The sequence below is a fragment of the Sus scrofa genome, chromosome 15, assembly GCF_000003025.6.
Source record: "Sus scrofa isolate TJ Tabasco breed Duroc chromosome 15, Sscrofa11.1, whole genome shotgun sequence".
In the NCBI taxonomy this organism is placed as follows: domain Eukaryota; kingdom Metazoa; phylum Chordata; class Mammalia; order Artiodactyla; family Suidae; genus Sus; species Sus scrofa.
This window is the reverse complement of record NC_010457.5, coordinates 77,014,056-77,036,717: the sequence shown is the minus strand read 5'-3', so window position 1 is coordinate 77,036,717 and position 22,662 is coordinate 77,014,056. Positions and strand designations below refer to the sequence as shown.

Sequence of the window (22,662 nt, the reverse complement as noted above, 5' to 3'; positions counted from 1 at the left end):
TAGAGGGGAATTTATTGGTGTGATGGAACTCTTCTAGATATTGATTGTGGTGATAGTTACATGACTGAATGGGTTTGTCAAAACTCACAGAACACCTACATACAGCACACTACAAAGAGTGAAACTTACTGTATCTTAATTATACCTTAACCAAAAAAAAAAAAAAAACACATTCTCCTCAAAAAATTGTCCCATTAGAAAAAAAAATCTCATAGAGCAGGGACCCAGATGCCAGATGACAAGCAGTTATCTAAAACTCTGCCTTTGGAGTTCCCGTCGTGGCTCAGGGTAACGATCCTGAATAGGATCCATGATGATGCGGGTTTGATCCCTGACCTCGCTCAGTGGGTGAAGGATCCAGTGTTGTCGTGAGCTGTGGCGTAGGCTGCAGACACAGCTCAGATCCTCCATTTCTGTGGCTGTGGTGTAGGCCAGCAGCTATAGCTCCAATTCAAACCTTAACCTGGGAACCTCCATATGTCATGGGTATGGCCCTAAAAAGCAAAACCAAAAAAAAAAAAAAAAAAAAAAAAATTGTGCCTTTGTTACTTTGACCTCTTCTCCCCCTAGACCAGACCCTAGATGAGAAAATATAGCTAGGGAGTAGAAATCTGAGCTGAAAGAGTAAAAAAGGGAACTGAATTTACTCCACCACTATGCTCGCCTCCCTTTTCCCACTAGATTGCAGCCTGAAACAGTATCAGAGGGAGGAAGGGGAGAAATTCTATATTGTATGAAAATCTGAAGTCTTGCTTATTACACTGAGCTGGACATTCAGTTGCTAAAGTGAGATTCTTTCTGTGCCTGAGAGGCCAAAAAAAGCTATGGGGTTGGCCTGAATTCAAGCAGGGGCATAGAGAGAATCAACCCACAGAGGGGATTTGAAGAAACAGTAAGAGAAAGAATAAAGTGATTTTCTGATCATCTTCCTATGGATCCCAGCTTGTTTAATAGAATGGTTACATGTATAATCAACATGCTAATTACAAATGACTCATTTAATCCCTACAAGTGCCAAACAGGGAACTCCTTGTATTCCAAATGAGTGAATAGTATTATCGTTGCTTAATAGAATATTGCAGAAAATGGACCCTAATTACCTAATGATCCAGTACCAAACACATTTCCTGAGGAAGTGAACTGGGCCTATCGTACAGGCATAAGCAGCAGGAAGGCGCAATTCTGTGAGCGTAGAGGTATTCAGATGCCACCGACATGGAATGATGGACAATCCCTATGAGAAGGAAAATGTGTCTGCCAGGCACACCTCTGCAATCCCACTGCTAGAACAGCACCTGTGACGGAGGAAGAAAACGTGTGGAATGACTGAGTGAACAGACTCCAAGATGCAGACAGGAAAATGGAAAACACAATGGCTTTTCTCTCTCCAGGTGTGAACTGCAAATTTTATTAATTAGAATCTCAGTGGTTTGGAGTTCCTGCTGTGGCTCAGTGAAAATGAACCTGACTAGCATCCATGAGGATGCAGGTTCGATCCCTGGCCCCGATCAGTGGGTTAAGGATCCAGTGTTGCCATGAGCTGTGGTGTAGGTTGCAGATGTGGCTCAGATCTGGCGTTGCTGTGGCTGTGGTGTAGGCCGGTGGCTACAGCTCCATTTGACCCCTAGCCTGGGAACCTCCATATGCTGTGGGTGCAGCCCTAAAAAGCAAAAAAAAAAAAAAAAAAAAAAAAAAAAAAAAGGAATCTCAGTGGTTTTTAGACAAGGGGCTTGGGAACCTGAGAACGTGGGTTGAGTCCCAAATTAATAAAGGTTCTGAGCATAAAGGAATAAAGGTCCTTCCTAAAGTCAGCTAGTGGAGAGTGAGTGGCCTGTGGTGATCCCAGGAACTATTCCTGGAAACCACTCTTTCTGCATGAAACACATACGGGAAGAAAATTTTGTTCAAATTCTCCATGGAGAATTTTATTTATTTATTTATTTATTTATTTATTTATATTCTTCTTGCATACTCTAAAATGCACAGTGTGAATTTCCTTTCTTCAAAAACAGTTGTGAGCCTGGTCAGTTTATCTGAGATCTTCAGACGGTCTTCGGAAACATTGCCTTAGGTTTGAGCTAAGCGAGTCACAGGGATTGGTCATGAACTACTACAAAATTACAGGAGATCTAGTTACATCTAGTGGTTACTAAAAAGCATAGAGAACACCAGACATACGGCCAGACAGAGAGGGTAATAGAAGAGCAGATGCTATGCAAGTGTGGGATTTCCATATATATGACATTATGTACAAAATCAGAGTTCTCTTACAGACAGTAAACTTATGCTTAAATTATTATTTTAAGGGCACTCTAATATAAATACAAGTCTCACTAATTTTAATCTTTCTCTTTGGCTCACAAGTGCACGAAAATACCATAAACAGTTTCCAGAACTTACTGCGTTAATATATAAATAAGATACATTACAAATGAGAAGAAAATACAAGACACCTCTTTGACATGGTAAATCTCTGAATATAAATAAGCAAATATTTCATTTACCTATAGTTAAACGGTCACGGAAAGCATTAAATGTGTTCTCCACCCCACACAAATTAATCCCTAAAAATACAGCAATAGTACACCTGTAACAACGACTCTGCTGCTGTTTTCCCCTAACAGGATCCTAATGGGGAGGGCGGGCCTCTTGTCACCCAGGGGTGCTTTTTCTCATCCATCATCACTTCGGGTGGGAAAAATACGGACAATGAGGTCGGCTCCTGCCAACAGCATTGCCCTTGGTCCCGGACACACGGCTTTTGGAAAACACACTTTTCCTGGGGTTGTCGGGCAAGCTGGTTTGCAGTGCGTTTGGCCCCTCGGTAACCGCTGAAGGTAAAGTGACTTCCCTTGGAGTGGGAGACATGCTGTGATCTGTTACTAAGCCACACTCACTATACATACAGATTATTTATAGAGAGAGGTATGTATAACTGTACATATATACTGAGTTCCTAAATGTGCAACTTTTTAAAAAGAACATGATTTCCTCTAACTCTAACAAGCGTAAGCAAGGTTTTAACAGGATTCTTCAAGACAGGATGTTTTCCCTCAACGAAATGGCCTATGTGTTTCAACGACATGGAGAGGTTGATCTAGAGTGCCAGGGGGGAAGAAGGGGATTCTCAGACACGCGGGTTCTGTGGGCGGTGATTACAGATCCTGGCCCAGTCTCTCTATCTCCTCGATGAGGAAGTCGATGTCAGACTGAGTAGCGGCGGGGTTGGAGATGACCATCCGGAAGAAGTTGGCCTTGTCCCCCTGAGGCTGGTAGCCAACCATGGTTGTGCCAGACTCCATCATCAGGGCTTTGATTTTGGGGGCCACCTTGTGAGGGAAAACACAAAACAAAACTCAAGACTGATAGTAACGCCATACTTTTTTTTACAATGCAACCCACTTCTTAGGTGAAAGAAAGAGCAACTTGTTTTTTTCTTATTTGTGTTGACATTGCCATAAAGGCAAAGAAATATTTTATATCCAAGTTTCTTCAGTAGCTAATATCTAATGACTATCTTTAAAAAAATGAACATACAGGAGTTCCCTTCGTGGCGCAGTGGTTAACGAATCCGACTAGGAACCATGAGGATGCAGGTTCCATCCCTGGCCTTGCTCAGTGGGTTAAGGATCTGGCATTGCCGTGAGCTGTGGTGTAGGTTGAAGATGCAGCTCGGATCCCACGTTGCTGTGGCTCTGGCGTAGGCCGGTGGCTACAGCTCCGATTAGACTCCTAGCCTGGGAATCTCCATATGCCATGGGAGTGGCCCTAGAAAAGGCAAAAAAAAAAAAAAATGAACATATAGTTGATTTACAATGTTGTGATAGCTTCAGGTGTAGAGCAAAGTGATTCACTAATATACAAATATATATATTCTTTTTTTAGATTCTTTTCCATTATAGGTTATTATAAGATATTGAAGATAGTTCCCTGTGCTATACAATATGACATTATTATTTACCTATTTTATATATAGTAATATGTATCTGTTAGTACCAAACTCCTAATTTATGCCTCCCCATCCCTTTCTCCCTTGGTAACCATAAATTTGTTTTCTATGTCTGTGAGTCTGTTTCTGTTTTGTATATAAATTCATTTTTTTTAGATTCCACATATAAGTGATATCATATGGTATTTATCTTTCTAATTTACTTTGCTTAGTATGATAATCTCTAGGTCCATCCATGTTGTTAAAAATGGCATTATTTCATTCTTTTTTATGGCTGAATAATATTCCATTGTATATATGTACCACATCTTCTTTATCCATTCTTCTGTTGATGGACATTTAGGTTGCTTCTGTGTCTTGGCTATTGTAAATAGTGCTGCTATGAACATTGGGTGCATATACCTTTTCTTTTTTTTTTTTTATTTTCCCACTGTACAGCAAGGTTATCCTTACATGTATACATTACAATTATATTTTTTCCTTACATGTATACATTACAATTATATTTTTTCCCCCACCCTTTGTGCATATACCTTTTCAAATTAGAATTTTCTCCAGATATATGCCCAGGAATGGGATTGCAGGATCATATGGTAGTCCTGCTTTTAGTTTTTTAAGGAACATCTCTACTGTTCTCCATAGTGGCTATACCAATTTACATTCCCATAAGAGGAATTCCCTTGTGTAAGAGGGTTCCCTTTTCCACACCCTCTCTAGCATTTATTGTTTGTAGACCCTTTGAAGTGGCCCCTAATGACCATTTAAGTCTACACAATCATAAATTCCTACAGAAAGTACTGTACAATTGAATTTTGGTCATCAGACATAGGACAATGATAATAAAGTCAAAGTCAAAAACAAAACTGAAAAGTTCATATAGGCAACAACACAAATTAAGGCTTCTGGATAATCTAGTGTTTAGGATACTGTCTGGCACATAGTCTGTGCTCAACAAATATTTGTTCCATGGTTAGATGAATGAAATATTATATAAATTAAATACAATACAAACAACTATAAATATACAAGATAGAAATCGACAATGAGAATGAACCAGCATTAGAGTAGACTTGAATTTAGCAAAAGATATTTTAACAGACATAGTTTAATATGGAAGTTCCTGGGAATATGTATAGGATTCAGTTGCCTGCAGATGACCTCTCTGATGACAAACACCAACCTAAGACAGGAATGAATCCTCCAGAGGTTCCCATTGCATCTGAACCACAGCAAGGGAACAAGATGAAGAATATAACAAGATGCCTCCCTACCACCTCAAGCCATTAGTTTTTACTTCTCCCACATTAGAAAGACAAACATGTGTGAGGATGTTCTGACCAACTTAGAGAAATTGCAGAGGGTTCGATGAGACAAGGAAAGATTCCATACCCTGTGTAGTTTCTCCCGTCGCTCAGGGCTATCTGGAACACCCCTGAGGCTTTGTGGAATATACCAGAAACAGACGTTCGTATGCTCAGGCTGCAGAGATTTTCACAAACAAGCACACATACAAACAAAAGAGAAAATTATGAGAACCTGAGAGAAAGTAGTTCCAAAACCCCTAAGGACCCTACTTGGGAGAACAAAGCCTAGTTTATCTCACCATATCCAGCCAGACAGCTGTTTCTTGCAACCAATTTTCCAGATGACTAAAGTTACCTACCTTTAAACATTGAAATGTTTAGAAAAAACTACATTTGGGTTGTTTAAAAAAAATTAGTGGGGAGTTCTCTTGTGGAGTTTTTGGCCTTGTCACACAGCAGTTTTGGTTGCTACCATGGCAAGATTCAATCCCTGGCCCAGGAACTTCCACATGTGGAAGAGTATTCTCCATCTTGCCATTTTGTAATGTCTCGTATGTAGAAGATGCTTAAAACATAGTTACTTTTATTGGTACTGAATATTTCTAGTTAATTTGATTGATACTGAACCTTCTCTTGACCACTCAGGATTATCATAATCAACATTAATCCTGGTTCTAAACCATAAGACAGGGCTCACTGAGATGCCTAGTACTGTTTGGCATGACTGCTCTCAAGACTCACGCTTTTTGAGTCCTTCTGTATTCTTGCTATAGTTTTTCAGTTTCCTTCCCAGTTGCTATCTTCCCTCACAGTGCCTGCCTCTCACAAGCTGGAGAGATGACACCTTGTTTTAACCTGATAGCAGAATGTTCAAAATAGTGTAAATGATGAGAGCGAGGCCCCAGAGGTGAAACACATGAGCACTGTATGATCGACTGGAATCGCTCAGGGCTCCTTCTTGCTCATTTGGTGACTCTCCAAGTGTGTTCCTAGTGGTTTAGGTGCCTGATTAACTGACTAAGTTGAATGTAGGCAGTGTTCTACTACACTGGGTTATGAATGGATTTTCTTTTATTCAGTACTGGCTCCTATTCCAACTTTCTTTATCTAGCTGTGAGCTCCAATAGGGCAGAGACGTTACATGCTTTGGCCACTACTGTATAGCTTAGCTGCTCGCCTGAGGCAAGGCACACAGCAGGCACTCAGCCAACACCAGAGTGATAAGTACTTTACTGTGTGTGATGTGGATCTGAACGATTTTATCTTGCTTTCCTCAGAATGAATTTATGTAAAGTGGAACTTCATTTTAGACCCAGTCTTGGAAGACAAGGCTATATCCATCCTATAAGCTTCTTGGAACTGAGGAACACTGTATCACGGAGGTACAACGTAATAATAATAAGACCCAAGAATGATAAAGGATTCAGACCTGCTAAGGCTGCTCTTGTCTATGAAGGGCTAGCTGAGAGCTACACTATTTTAGAAGAGGAGAAGGGGAAAAGTCATCCCAATGCTGCTGGAAGAAACATTCAAGGACACAGAGGGAATTAAATGAAGAATGCATAGAGTGAAAATGCAGAAGCCAGCTTCTGGCCATGTGCTTTCAGGAGCTTCCCTCACAGATTCTTCCAGAAATGCTACACATCTAGTCCAGGATGACAACTCACCTCGCCATCGAAAACCATCTCAAATTCTTCTCTGTTTTTAATCTTGGCATAGAGGTATTCCGCCAGCTCCAAGCATTTGTTGATCTGATTTTCAAATCCCACTGTGCCCTGTTTTAAAAAAGAAAAAGGTGGAAGTTCCTGTTGTGGCTCAGCAGTAATGAACCTGACTAGGATCCAAGAGGATGAGGGTTCGATCCCTGGCCTTACATAGTGGGTTAAGGATCCCGTGTTGCTGTGAGCTGTGGTGTAGGTCACAGACATGGCTCAGATACTGTGTTGCTGAGGCTGTGGCGCAGGCGGGTGGCTACAGCTCCGACTGGACCCCTGGCCTGGGAACCTCCATACACTGTGGGTGCGACCTAAAAAGACAAATAATAAAATAAAGAAAAATCATGTTTGTTGGTCAGAAGTTGCATTTCTCTGTGGTGCTAAGAGGGCTACGTTCTCTTGGTCTATTGGAAATATGCACAAAAGTAGTCACAGAGATGGTTACCAAGAGCCGTCTCGTTAAATGTAAATGTGTATATAGCATCCTCACAGCCTTGCATGCAATAAAGTAAAGTGTGCCTAGTCTCTTTTGAAGGTATTCTAGCCTCTGAGAAGCTATTCTCAACAGGGCTTTTAGCTTCTTGCTAGTAACTCACCACTCACAAGCTTTGCCTGGACCCGAAGCCCATTTCTGGTTTGCTTTAGGATAGCACCACCAAAACTATTGTCTATGGACTGAGTCCAGTACACAAACTCAACCAATCCATGAGATGAATACCGAAACTGAGATTAAGGAAATAGAAACTTATACGGCCATTTAATAGAGTAATTTTATATTTACTGAAATCTCATTTTGCTTTACTGGCTGGGCCCATAGCATGTAGAAGTTTCCAAGCCAGGGATCAAACTTGTGCCACAGTAGTGACCCAAGCTGCTGCAGTAACAACTCTGGATACTTCACCTGCTGGCCACTGAGAACTCCCTGAATCTCATTGTTAAAACTGATGTTTATACTTTGTATGGCTTTTTATTTCACTTTTCTAGCAATTCATCTTTATTGGATTCATCTATGATAGGTTCAAAAAAACCCAACTGGTTCTTCACCACAGAGAGCTGGAACGATATTTCAGAACTCACCTTCCCCAGCAGGAAACCCTGACTAAGCACATCCCCCTCACTCCCAGGCAGGCTACCTGCCATGGAACACGCTATTACCCCTTGCTGCTGACAGGCACGCAGGCAGATGGGGAAGCCACTGGTCTGAGCACAAGCCCAGAGACTGCAGTAGCTCCAACTGTTGACAAACTGGCTGAGCATGAGTTTCCAAAGTCAGCATGGCTGATTAGTAACAGCAGCACGGGGGTTGCTGAGTGGGTCAGTGTTAATAAGGAGAGCAGATGCATGAAGCTTGTGGGCTGCTAATGTGTGTGCCTGGGCCGGATCCAACACTGGCAAAGCAGCAGTCACTGCCAAGCCGATGCCCTGGCCAGTCCACTTTCCACTTGGGGATGAAAGCCTGCACTAGGGTCCCACCTCAAAAACCAATTCACTGTGAGCCAAACTTCCGGCACACAGTTCAAGGAGTTATTGTTAGGCAAAACAAAGGCACAAATTACTGAGACAGGCCATGTGATTATTATATTTTTGAATGATAGAGCTACTTCTCTTGTTGCAATTAATGGCTATTTATATGCTTAAAATACCTCTGACTACTTTGGGGTAGAAATCAAATTTGGACTATTTCTATATTAAGACAAAAGAACTTAATGAAAGGAAAAAACTAATAATCCATTAAAGTCTTCCTACAGAAGAAACACTTGACTTGATATCTGGCTGGAAAGCCTTGTTGCGTTTTAATTTATGGTAGATAAATAAAAACAATGGTTGCAACATAAGTCTGTGAAATCAAAAATGTCTTTACTTGATTGCATACAAACACTTTTGAAACAAATAGTCATATGGTATTCCTTGCCCTCGCCCAAAATTGGGGGGGAATTCCAATGGTTTGCTTTTATTATTATTTTTTTTAGATACAGAAATGCAACCTGAAAGACTGATGAATGCAGACACAGCATGCCTCATCTAGGATTTCTTAGCATTTTCTAGAAAAGGGCAAAAAAGCGCAGGTAATGGGAAAGCCATTATTTAAACAGAACTTAAAACTGTCAGATACATCCCATGATTCGAGGCCTCATAAGGGAACTTGGGGTTCTACACAGAATAATGTAGTAATTTTATCTTTATCTCTTTCTCTGCATCTGCACTAAATAATTTCAGCGTCCCTAAGGACTGCTGTGGAAGTCCTTATCTTGGCAAAATTTTTAGGGCTTATAAGAAAACGTCATGCCAATTCAAATTGAGGAGACCGAATGGAAGGAGAGAAAATCTGACATAAGAGATAAAGTGATTTCATTCACAAACAAAGAAAACACAGTTAACTCAATGATCTAGATATGGATTACGCACATAATGAATTATCTGTGATATACCTTCGCCTCTCTTTTGCCAGCCAGCCTGTGCAAATGACGTTTCTGCTCAATTTCCCGAACACCCTCCTTCATACCTTTGCTTTCCACATCAGCCAGAACTTGAAGATGTCCACATGGCGGCCACACTGAATGGCCTTGTCCCCAGTGTCGTAGGAGACATCATACTGCTTGTCCGGCTGGAAGAGGTACCCCGCACACATCTGGTTGCATCCTTGCAGGATACCCTGTCATGGAAACCGAGAGAGGCATGCATGGCATTCACAGGCCAGGGGTGGGGGTGGCTTTGGAACAGGGCAGGATGGACTTGAGGACATACACAACCTCTCTTCTAATGTCTTACGAGCCCTTGCACTTGTTCTGATGTCTTCTAGAACTACCCTTGGAAGGGCGAACCACTTTCGCCCACTTTCCTCTGTCAGTCTGATTGGAAAAGGATCTTTTGTTTCCGACTCCAACAACAAGGGCCACCCTACTGTCCCTCTAAGGGGCATCTGGAAATGTGTGTGGACGTTTTGGGTGATTTCAACAGCTGGGAAATGCTATGGCATTCATTCGGCAGGGGATAGAAACTCCCTGTAGAGGCTAGTCTCATGTGTGGAAGAATTTTCCTTCCCCAAAGCGCCCTTTAAAAAGTGTTCCAATCCTTTCCAGGATCTCCCATGAAGTTAACAGGCAGTCTACTAAATAGATAAACAGCAAGGACCTACCGCATAGCACAAGGAACTATACTCAATATTCTGTAATAACCTATATGGGGAAAGAATCTGTAAAAGAATATCTACCTATCTATCTACCTACCTACCTATATCTATGCATCTATCTGAATCACTCTGCCGTACATCTGAAACTAACACAACATTGTGACTCAACTATACTTCAATTTAAAAAGTTGGAGTTCCTGTTGTGGCACAGTGGAAACGAATCTGACTGGAAACCATGGGGTTGAGGGTTCAATCCCTGGCCTTGCTCAGTGGATTAAGGATCCTGTGTTACTGTGGCTGTGGCGTAGGCTGGCGGCTACAGCTCCGACTCATCCTCTAGCCTGCGAACCTCCATATGCCACGGGTGCGGCCCTAAAAAAGCGAAAAAAAAAAATCCAAAAACGCCACCCCAAACCCCCAAAAGCAGGCACTTCACTTAGGAGTGGAGTAAGGAGCTTATGCGGGTTCTGGCCCCCCACAGGTTGGTGACAGGTTTTGGGAATGTCTCAGTGCACAAAAGTTTTTCTGGAGGAACAACGCTCTAAGGGCAGAGTGCTGCTATTAGGGGCTTAAAGAACTGACTTTGCTACTAAGTCATTTACAGAAGATTTTTGGTCATCATTTCCTATTCCCCTAAGTTGACATTAGTAGTTGTGGTTCCACCTAATTGGTTTCAGCTCTTGGGACCACAAATTCATGCTTATGACCTGGCAGTATGTTCCACCACTTTTTGTCCTTGTTGAGGTGAGAGTTGGCGGTTCACCTGTTCCCTCTCCCTTTTGTTTGAACAAATGTGAAGGAATGTGAAATGAAATAATGCCCTTGTAATTTTGTCCCTGGCAGGGTCCTGAGGGCTGAACAAGGGTTGAACAAGGGCAGGGCCGAGCAAGAGCCCAGAGGAGGCTGAAGGCTAACAGATCTGGCAGGAAGGAACAGCCATGGCAGTCGCAGCAGGGCCGTCAATCCTATGAGTTCCTCAACAAGCACTGGAAAAAGGCCCTGTGCATTTCTCTTCTCATGCCTTTGAAAGGATGTGCAGGCCGCCAGCTCATCTTTGGGGGACGTACAGACCTTTTCCTTGACGAGGATGGCAGAGCACTGCAACAGCACGCCCATCATCTTGTGAGGGTTCCAGGTGACCGAGTCAGCCCTGAAAGGAGCACATAATTCTCTGAGGAGAAGAGAATCTGAAAGAATATCTATCTATCTATCTATCTATCTATCTATCTATCTATCTATCTATCTATCTATCTATCTATCTATCTATCTATCTCTATATCTATGCATCTGTCTGAATCACTTTGCTGTACATCTGAAACTAAGACAATATTGTGACTCAACTAGACTACAATTTAAAAAATTCCAAAACACACACATACAACTCCCAAAAGCAGGCACAGGAGTCAGCAAAAGGCAACGAACTGTCCTCTAGAGGAACACGCCGCATACCCCAACTCGAGTTTTCAACACCCAGTCCCCTACATTGACTAATCAAGTGGTAGACAAATATTTTGCAGGCAGTCTCAGGCTACTAAATGGCAGACTGTTATGAATACTAGCTATCATTGAGGAAGAACATTTATTATGTGTCTTATCATTCTAAGAGCTTTACAGGCATTTTATCAGTGCAGCGTCATGGTTAAGCTCAAGCTTTGGAGCCAGATGGCCCAAATCTGAATCCTGACTCTGACATTTTCTAGTTTGGGCAAGTTACTTAATTTCCTTGTGCCTCAGTTTTCCTGTCTGTAAAATGGGGAGAATAGTGATAAAGGAATTGAATAAAGGATAAAATGAGTCAATAAATACATAATGCTAATAACTGTGCCTGGGACACATAATTCTTAAAACGACCCTCTGGTACGGGGACTGTTATCATCTCTGTTTTAGATGGAGAGACTGAGCCGCAAAAGGGTTCAATACATCACCCAAAGTCACAGAGCTGGGACGTGTTGGAGCCAATATTCAAGTTCAAGGAGTCTAACTGCAGAGCCAGTGTTCATAACCTCTCCACTAGACTGCCTTCTTCCAGGCAGCAGATTTGGTGTCTTTCTCCTTTCCTGTTCTTACTTGTAAAATGAGCTAGTGATGCTGACCTGCCTCCTGATGAAGTAGTATAAAGAGTGACACCTAAAAGCAAGGATCAATTGGACAAGTCGAAGCTTTCAGTACTTAGGAGCAATGTTTAAATGCTAAATAAATATGACTGTGCTAGTTTAGGTTGCAACGATAGCTTAACAAGCATGGTCTCCTAGCAACTGCATCACTCTGTCAGACACAATTAAATGGTTAAGGAGCACACTAGCTAGGACATTATGGAAACAACTAAGTGTAATGTATGATGATTAAAACTTGGGTAACTCCTTCCCAATGGCCTAGCCCACAGCTGGGATTTGTGCTTTAATACCTGTGAAAGATGTTTTCCACAGACACAGCAATTGGCTTGGAATTATATTGCCTCTGCTCTCCCTAGAGCTAAATTCCTGCTGTGAAATTTTAACCTCTTCATCTTGCTTAGGTACATTAGAGGGAAAATAATTTAGTGTACATGTGACTATAGGGCGTATAATGTATTTTAAGCAGAAGAGAGAAAGGCTTAAAGTACTTTCTCCTATGTGAATAAAGAAAATCTCTATCAAAGAGATTTGTGAAAAGTTCTAAGGAAAGTTGACTAAAGGTTTATCTCATTAGAAAGCATCAGTGGAGTTCCATGGTGGCTGAGTCGTTAAGGATTTGCCATTGTCACTACTGTGGCCTGGGTTTGATCCTTGGTCTAGGAACTGCCACATGCCGTGGGCATGGCCAAAAAATGCATAGCTTATTGTATGTTGAGTCCATGTTAACAAAGCAGTTAAAAAATTTTTTTAAAAGCATCAGTGTCAAGCCGTATTTAAAAGGTAAGGAATTTAAACCATTTTCTCATAGCTATCACCCACTGTATCATTAAACAATTATTTATAGATATCATAAAATGTCTTCAATATGTTTTTTTTGAATGTCCTAAAGGCCTAAAGTAAACGATTCTTTGGTGCTTCGAGTAGAAAGGGGTAAGACATGATGTAGATTGAATTTTCTTCGGAAGACACATATGCTTTAAAATGTTAGAAAAGAAAAAGTCCAGTGCAAAATGTTTCAAGTTTTCCTCAACTCGAAGAGGGATAATGAAAATTGCTTGAGAAATTGAAGGCTCGGTTGGACTGACTCATTTACATTCAAGGTCTTGCCCTCCAAGTGAAGGGCCATATAACTATGCTTCCACGAGTCAGTCCCACTCACTTCCATACTGGTCTCTCAAAACTGAAATGCAAAGAAAGAAGCAAGGAGAGGTGACGAATACCCAGGCCCCTGGAGCGCTTTCCCTGGTGCCTGCCCCCGGCCACCTCTCCACCTGCAATTTGCTCTGACCTCTCTCACTGTGCTCCAGCCACACTGGCCTCTGGGCTGGTCCTTCCTCCAGCTTGCAAGAACAGTCCTACCACAGGGCCTTTGCATCTGCCCTTCCTGCCACCTGGAATACTCTTCCTTGTACCCGTGCTTCCTGTCTCCCTTTATCCCAGTATCAACTGAAATAGTGCCTCCTCAGAAAGGCCTCTGACTACCCTAACACAGTATATGCCTTGACAGATGAAATTTCTCCTGGTTTGTGAACATCTAGTTCACTGGACAGTATGCTTCAGGAAGGCAACTCTTTTATTTGATACCATCTTCCATATATTGCCTTATTTTTTCCTACATGTACCAGGTACATGTTTTTTAGAAAAATGTCACAGGTGTCTGGGCTGAAGTCAGGTCCCTGGGCATTCACATCTTCGCCTGCCTGGCTCGGGTCAGGTGCTCAGTGAAGATTTGCTGAATGAATCAGTGAATCAATGCGAGTTCATCTTGGGTCAATATTTAGGAGTTAGGTCAAAAATCACATTTGACTTAGAATACTCACTGAATTTAAATGGTGAACACGAAAATAAGTACATTAGGCCAATTGAGTGCCCTTTCCCCAGCAGTGAGCTTAATGAGAAAGAAGGATGCAATGAATGAGTGCTTCTTTCCAGCCCTTGGTAAACTCCCATTTAGCCTCTAAATCCTTGCACGGGTAAGTAAGTCTCTCTTCTCTCCTACCTGGGCACCTTGCAATCGCATCTACTGTCGCGCTTAGCACATTGTGTGGTAACTATTTGTTTACTTGTCTTGCTCTCTGTCTAAATCATGAACTCACCGAGGTGAGAACTCATTTGACTGAGAAATCAATCATCTTTGATCATTTCCCAGTGCCTGGCAAACAGTAAGTGCTCCATAAGTGCCGGCTGAATGAAAATGAGCTTAGATTTAACGAGACGTTGGGGCTCAGGGCAGGGAGGTTGGCGGCCTCAGCGGCATGGTGTGTTCGAGGGCCTGAATGAGGGGAGGCCTTGAGCCCAGCCCTTACCTTTCTATGCCACTGAGTTTGTGGCGGTGCTTCCTGGACATGAGCAGCCCGCCGCCCCAGGCAGCCTGTGAGAACAGAGAAAGGCTTGAGAGAGGGAGCAGTATCCTGGGAATCTAAGCCCAGTCCTTCCACACCTCTAGCAAAACAGGAGCCAGAATGTAAATGGCCAAGCACAGGAGCTTCTCTGACAAAGGAACCCACACTGACTGTTCCAGCAGGGGCAGTCATCATTACTCATCATTTATCACCTCTCCTTCAAAAGTTCCTCCACGTTAACATCAGAGTAGCTGTGTAAGTGATACAGGTAAATGAAGGCTGAGCCTGGTGCTAAGATCCAAGGCCCGACGTGCTCTGGAAAGCCAGGGCCACCAAATGAGGCCTCCGGGTGGCTCTGGGAGTAACAAATGGGGGAGAGGCTGTGATCTGATTCTGCCAAGAGTAGAATTCTAAGGGCTCCTGAACAACTCAGAGGACACAGCCCTGGCAGGCGTGGAGGTCCCACAACCACTCCTGCAACAGCAAGACGTTTTGGGGGGCCCCCGGTGCTTATTTACCAAGGAGCTTGGGACATAATGTGACACAAGAACAGCCTTTGTTATCATTTGTCCAATAGCAGGGCAGATCACCCCACTGTCTAGTCGTGAGATGTTAAACCCATAAGAAAATGGAGAGACGAAGAGAAAAAACATGCCCAGTAACACATGTGAAAAGATACTTTTTGTGTTTCTGGGAAAATCTGGAACTAAATCTCTTAACTTCTATACACTGTCTTATTTTTCCTCTATGTACCAGATATGCAGCTGTTTAAAAGGAAAGTGTCATAGATGGCTGGACTAAAGGCAGATTGCTGAGTGTCCAGATTCAAAATCACAGCTGCTTTCTGTAGGTTGTATCTTATATTTTTTCCCTCTGAAATCAGTTGTATTCTACTCTGTACCCGTTAGTTCAGACAAGAGTTTTCTGGGAAAGCAATAGAGAGCAAATTCTAGGATGAGCCACAGAAGACAGCAATTGGCCAGGAAGGACCAGGCGAGCCCCAGAGGATGGATGGGCCTGTGAATGTGCCCGCCAGGAAGGGCCCGCTGGCAGCCAGAGATGTGTGGTGTGGAGAGAGGTGATGGGAGAAGCTTGAGGCAAATCATAAAGCAGAGCTACCTCCACCCCGGATGGACCGGGCCACTCTGAGTTATAGCACTTACATCGACATGCAGCCAAAGGTTATATTTCTCACATATATCTGCAATCTCCTGTATCGGATCAAAAGCGCCATAAACAGTTGTGCCAGCGGTTGCATTGACATACAGAGGAATATATCCCTGTAAAGGAAGAGAGAGCCTGATTTCCAACCTTGCTTCTTTCCATGTGCAGGAGAAGAACTGCAGGACCATTTATTTCTAGCAGATCAGCTAGGCTGGTGTGGTATCAGATACTCCACCTGGGAACATTCTCTGTCGGTTCATTTGCTCATTCCTTCATTTACCCAACTGTATTTTTTGAGTGATGTTTGCATGCCAGACCCTGTTGTAAATGCTGGGAATATAGCAGTGAGTACAAAAGACAAAGATTTCTGTCCTCATGGAGTTTGCATGCTAGTGGAGAGTGACCAGCAAGCAACAAAATTAAACAAGCAAAATTAAGTAGCATGTTTAGTAGTGATAAGTTCTAAGACAAACAAGAGAACAGGAAAGAGTGATTATAAGTGTTTGGAGTGATGGATGGGTAGTTCTGAATGTCACCTGGACCTTGCAGGTGTTAGAAGCTGTGCTGTTCTAAGTGTGTTGATATAATAATAATACTGAAGCACAGTTTGGTTATTGAAAACAGGTCTATACACTGTTTCCATAATAGTGGATACAGTAAAATTTTGACATGAACAAGAAATAAAAGAGAAAGTGGAAGAATAAAGCTCAGTCCTGGGAACTCCCCTACTGCCCCTTGCTCAGTCCTAGTGACATTTCCATCCACCTCCTCTGCTGAGACCTGAGCAGAGGTCAGTTAGAGGAGGTATAAGAATGTAACCGAAACAATGATGAGTTAGTAAATGGCCTGAAAGCTACCTGATAGAGCCTTGTGGACCGATCTGTTTTATGTGATTTTTCCGTTTAATAGAATTTATTGAGGCTGGATTCACCACTATCATGGGCTATCTGCCAGGGCATGGAAGCACTTCGCTAAATAGAATCCTAACCTAAAATGATATTTGTTAAAATGAGATTACACCTAACAAGCAGTCAGTGAAAACCTCAATTAAGCTATCTCTTCATGATGCTCGGGCAGTAAATTTATTGAAGTACATTGAACTAATCATTTAGCACAGTGAAGACAGGAGTTCCTGTTGTGGCTCAGGGGAAACAAATCTGACTAGCAGCTATGAGGACACAGGTTCAATCCCTGGCCTCACTCAGTGGGTAGGATTCAGCATTGCCGTGAGCTCTGGTATAGGTTGCAGATCCCGAGTTGTAGTGGTTGTGGCATAGGCCAGCAGCTACAGCTCTGATTAGACCCCTAGCCTGGGAACCTCCATATGGCACTGGTGCAGCCCTAAAAAGACAAACAATGAAGATAGAACAAGCAGTTTAATGACTGAATTTTTCACTAAAAAACTGAAATTATATAGACATAGCTTTAAAGTCAAGTCATCACATAAGCTGGAGATAAGCAAACACCTGAGAAAAGAACTTTAGAAACACAATAAAATTATCTCTTATATTATCAAAGACTTTTATTGTCTAGGGCAAAAAGAAGGTATTTTAAAAAATTTGTATTCACCAGGGTTTAGATGCACCACAGAGTACATACCTTTTGCTTGGCTTCAAGAATTTTTGCCTCTAAATCAGCTGGAATTATCTTCCCCCTGTAATTATTGTAAAAGGAGAGAAATTAAAATGAAGAATCAATGAGATTGCACATGGAAAAAAACTTCAGCAGCAGCAAAAAGTAATTTAATCGGATATTTTCAACAGACCATTAGCAGCTTGGCACACTGTACTGAGTCAGTCCTTAAGCACAATAAAACAAATTTAACAGATGAGCACATTTAATACATCAAGAGCCTAATATTCACTCTCCCCTGCCTACCTTTCATTGCACTTTATCAAAATCACATTGTCAGTTCCAAAGCCAAGGGCAGCCCCAGCCTTCTTTATGGAATAGTGACTCTGCAACAAACAGAGGCTTGAGGTTAGATGTTAGAGAGTCCCTTGGAAAACACCACAGTCCATCAGCAAGATCACCCAACTCACGTGTTCTGAGGTGAAGAGGACCAGCTTGGGCACAGCTGCCATGCCCTTGGTCTTAACTTCCGGGAAGTACTTGTAGCGAGCAGCCATGATGCTGTACATGTTGGAGATGGCTCCCCCTATTGGCAAGCAGACACATTGAGCGGGGTTGGGACTCCCTCATTAACTGCTTCTAACAACAGAGGCTGAGGTGGTATCTCAAGACACAAGGGAGGTCAGAAAGGGGAAGGACAATATCCTGACAGGTTTCTCTATTGCCAGAGCTTCCCTCTGGGCCCTTTGCCCTGGAAATACAAATAATCACACTCATTACCAAAGCCATCCAGGCAATTTGGCTGAAGGTTATTCACCTACTCCAGTGTCTATCCCACCTGAAGCCTAGAAAGAAATATAAGAGGGGGCAGCAGCAGTGGCTGAGAAGAGATAGGTGAGTTACAACTTTCTTGTTTCCACTTTCTGTTCAATCTATTTACCGAACAAAGATGAATCTTTTCTCTGAGTCACAAAGACAGAGAAAGAGAAAGCAATGGAGCCTATGGAAGGAAACAGTGACATTGCCTGGATACTCTCCTCAAAGAAGAGCCCAGCTGAGTTACTGAGTCATTTAGGAGAACTCCAAGTGTGTTAAAATAAAAACAAACTTGTGTTTACGTAAATCAAGATGCAAGGAGAACTGCAGTAACCAGGTATTTCTGGCCAACACAAAGTCATGTTTGCATCAATTATCTGACAATTAAACTGGCAAATCTGCGGATGGCTTGAGTTGGCTGTATAATTGCAATTTTTTCTTTTTCTCTTCCTCTTGTACATAATCACAGTGTCTCTGAAACTCTCTCCTATCCATAAGATTTTCTGTCCTTGTTTTAAAGATTCTTATTGTATCTATATTGAACTAGAGTTTCAAGTAGATATACTATTCTGGCCAAAATTGATCGGTCAATTCATAATATTGATCCTCAGCCTAATCTAACTGCTATTGACAGATCAGAATTTTTTAGTATGATTTAGACACAACCTTTGTCAATTTGTACCGGTTTAGGCACAGTCTTTGTCGGTAAGTGCATATAAAATGTAGCATTCTTGCTGGCATTCACTCTGACAAAGAAGGTAGGCCTATTGAAAAAGTATATATTTAAGGTCATTGATCATCTACAAACCCACTTGTGTTTAATGTTCTCAAGGATCCCAAGGTTCCATACTGTAAACCTTGAGGACAGTTGGGGAAGGAGAACAGAAACCTACCAGGAGAAAATATCCCATCACCATCCTTATTTGACCATCCAACTATCTCTCTCATCTTCTTAAGTGTTATTTGTTCCATGAGGACAAACACTGGTGCAATTTCATAAGTAAACCTGGAAAGGTGGTGAGAAAAAGAATGAAAATAAAGAAATCAAACCACTTATTTAGGGAACACAGATAATTGGTTTAGTATTTGTACTTGGGTTCAAAAAACAAAAGATGTTCAAAACCACCAAAACAATTCATTCCCTGGAAATACATTGTCACCAATCATAAAATGTCAGAAACCAGCCTGGGTTACCGAGAGAGGTGGTAAAAGTACCTGCTCTGTGATTCTTCACCAATGAAATAGACTCTTATTTGAATGGACTGTCTTAGGTGTGGTCCACCCAGAGAAAGAGTATGAAAGAAAATGACTTTTCTGGGTCCCTTTCACCTCTAAGGTTATAGGATGATGCAAATGCTAGTTGAAAAAATGTATTCTAAGTTCTACATGAAATTGGTTTGCAACATTTTTTAAAAATTGACTGCCAATTCACACTTGTGGAATCTATAAAAACCAGAGCCAAAGTCTATCTTTTAAAAACAATGTAAATATCTGAAAGCCAACTGTGAAGATAATTGGAAATATTGACCCAGGTTTTAAAGATCTCAATATAATTATCTACATGGTTTTTCTACTCATAATCCCCAAGGACAGCTATGTTTCTATAATTCTCTGAAGTCAATATCTGTCAAGAATAATTATAAGTGATGATTTTCTAATTACCAATTACAAAAAAAAACAAGAATATCAACTGGCATACACAGCTAACTGTGGGCATCAGATATACTGGCAGGTTAGCTTTGTCTTCTAACTAACTGATTTAAAAGTAGCAAACCATGCTCTTCTCAAAGCAATTCAAAACAAAAGCACTGTCTGGTGACTAGTCATTGAAACAAGATCATGGTACCAAGCATAGGGCTTAAGAGAAATCAAAGAAGGTCCATCTACAGAAAATTAAGCCAGGAAACAAAAAAAGATATTCACTGACTGTGAGGCTCTTTGTTTTTCATCTTTTTGCTTGGCCTTTTTAAGAAGCATTAGTTTGCAGGCTCGGCTCAGACCATGTGCACCGAAGAGAGATTCCTAGACTGACTTGGCCGAGTGATGTGGGAGACTTTATCACTGGTTAGGGTGTTTAGGTTGAATGCCAGTGCTGAGGACCAATGGGAATTTTTGCTGGCTTAATGATTTAGAAAAGCTATCTGCAAGGATGAGGTACCAATTGTTGTACAAAGACATAGGTGAAGGTACTAAGTTTTAATCATGGAGAAAAATAAAGCAAATCAAATTAATCACATGGTGGTAAAAGAGGACAAAAAAATCTGGATGGATCCACAGGGTATAACTCTTGGTAGAAGAATTTTGCTTCCAAAAAGACTATGTCCATTTTCCTTGGGGGACCCTTAAAATCTAGGGGGAAGACCCTTGGAAATCATGTGTTCAGTTACCATCACCTCTGGAGGTCACAATCATGCTTTGGTTCTGCTCTGAGCCCCATCACCGTAGCAACCAACACTCCCTCATGTCTGATGGCCTGATAAAGGAAGAAGAAGAGAAGGATTCCTGGTTTAGCCTGTGCTGCTGGGGGTACCAAGAGGCAAACTCATGATGTGGTTCTAATCATTTGTGAACAAATGCGTTATCAATAGTGCTGGAAATGTTGGAACGGCAAATGTGTTTGCATGGTGGAGAGGTACTGGTGGCAGTGTGTGTGCTGGAGTTGCACAGTAGCAAATGAGAAGGCACTAGCATATGGCAAGGAACAAATGGAATCATACACTGTAACATCAGGACCTTATCAAGGACTAGATGAAAGCTGGACTGGAGGCAAGTCAGTACAGGAACCACATGGGGAAGGGAGAAAGGATGGGGCTGAAGGCCAGAGGGTCAGTCTACTTCATGATTTGAATCAATTTAGGCCCCAGGTTTGCATGAATTAGTCTTCCTACCTAAGGGCCAGGAACACACCCATTACTCTAAGGATCAGGAGGAAGAGTCTAGAAAGTTTGATCATGAGACTATCTTATCTCATCCATTTCAGGTTCCTTATTTATGCCAGGTTCTGATTCCTAAACCTTTCTTTCAGTTCTGTTCAACAAATACTTAATGAATGATAAGTGGTTTCTTACGTACTGAGGAGACAAAGATGTTATGAGATGCCATTCTTGACCTTGAGGAAGAAGCTTACGAGGATGAATCCAGCATCTGGTTCTTGGCCTTAGCTACGTCTTACATGACAGTCCTTGCCTTGGTCTGAAGGACCAGTTATCCCACAGTTAATACCAAGCTTATTCTGATTTGTGACCTTAGTCTTAGAAGCTGGTAGACTGCCTCAGGGCTGCTGAGCCTCAGCCAGGCCTGAAAAACGGCTAACCTGGTGTCCCCTGTTCCTGACACTGCCTCTGAACCAGCCTTATCATCTTGCCCTGTGTTTACAACTGGGAGTCTGCCTGCACCCCAAAACCTTAGGAGGTCTTGAAGTTTACCCTAGTGGTTCTTAACTGAGGTCACAGACACCTTTGGGATTCCTGGGAAAGCTATGGTCCTTCTCTCCAGGAAGAAAATGAGGATCTGCACATCGCTTTGTACACACTTGGAGGAGAGTCTCCTCTTGCAACTGGGACTCTGGGTTGGGTACCCCTTCCCTAAATGACAGATGAAAATGAATAAAGTCAAGAGATCAAAGGTCAAACATATGGATTCAGAAGATGATTAGATGCTAATGTCATAGTAATAAGATGACATTTCAGAATCAGAGGCTAAGAAACTAAACCTGCCAAAAGCTCTAGGTTGAAGCATAAGAATATGAGATTGAAAGTAAGGGCTTAAAAACAGTATGACTGTGACATTTAGGGAGTGACACTAAAGGAGAGTTTCTATATTTTGAGTGGGGTCAGCCCTGTTTTAGTAGTTCCATTTGCCTTTCCAGTTGAATTCACTTTAAACAAAGACAAACTGATTGTTAAGTTGACTTTCTCTGGTGGCAAAATCTGGTGATTGCTAGCCACTATCAAGTTTTCCCTTCCTTCATTCAATTTCACTTGGAGTTGCAATCACCTAGCTCAAAGACCACATTTTCTAGCCTCCCTAGGTGTGGACATAGGATTAAGTTCTGGCTAAAGAGATGCTATGAGAAATGTCCCATGGAGCTTCTGAGAAGCTTTCTTAGAAGGAAACCCCTTTTGTTTCCCTTTTGCCCTCCTTCCTTCCCTCTTGTCTTTCTTTCCTTCCTCCCTCCTTCCACCCTCCTCCTTCACTCTCTCCTCCCTCCCTTTCTAGTCCTGGAACACATAAGCAATGGCTAGAACTCCAGAAGCTAGCCTGCACCATGAGGTGACTTTGAAGATGAGAGCCACACGCCTCAGTATGGATCAGAAAGGCATAAGGACCCTGCATCCCTGCATCCTATATCCTGCATCCCTGGAGATGGCCAAACCAGGAACTTCTTTAAAGAGAGAAAGAAATCATTATGTTGACTCTCTGACCTGACACTCCTCTGAGATTTCCATCCTTTCAGATGTGGTGGGTGGCACATCTTTACCTTAAAAGATAACGCACCTTAGTGAGCCCCTGTGGTGTCCAGAGATGATGAGAGACAGAAACAAAAGACCTGGGAA

General features: G+C 42.1%; 1 protein-coding gene across 3 annotated transcripts in view; it reads right to left on the bottom strand.

Moving 5' to 3' along the window:
• GAD1 (glutamate decarboxylase 1) overlaps positions 1,899-22,662 on the bottom strand; it is a 42,957-nt gene continuing 22,193 nt past the window's right edge. For 2 of the 3 annotated variants that reach the window (XM_005671944.3, XM_021074669.1), the window contains 11 exons: positions 19,000-19,112; positions 17,761-17,876; positions 17,597-17,676; positions 17,318-17,372; positions 15,718-15,834; positions 14,519-14,583; positions 11,170-11,248; positions 9,472-9,621; positions 6,921-7,028; positions 5,339-5,428; positions 1,899-3,329 (listed from right to left, as the gene is read on the bottom strand). In XM_005671944.3, the coding sequence (XP_005672001.1) occupies positions 3,156-3,329; positions 5,339-5,428; positions 6,921-7,028; positions 9,472-9,621; positions 11,170-11,248; positions 14,519-14,583; positions 15,718-15,834; positions 17,318-17,372; positions 17,597-17,676; positions 17,761-17,876; positions 19,000-19,112 (1,147 nt within the window). In that variant the 3' untranslated portion in view covers positions 1,899-3,155. 3 annotated transcript variants of the gene reach the window in all.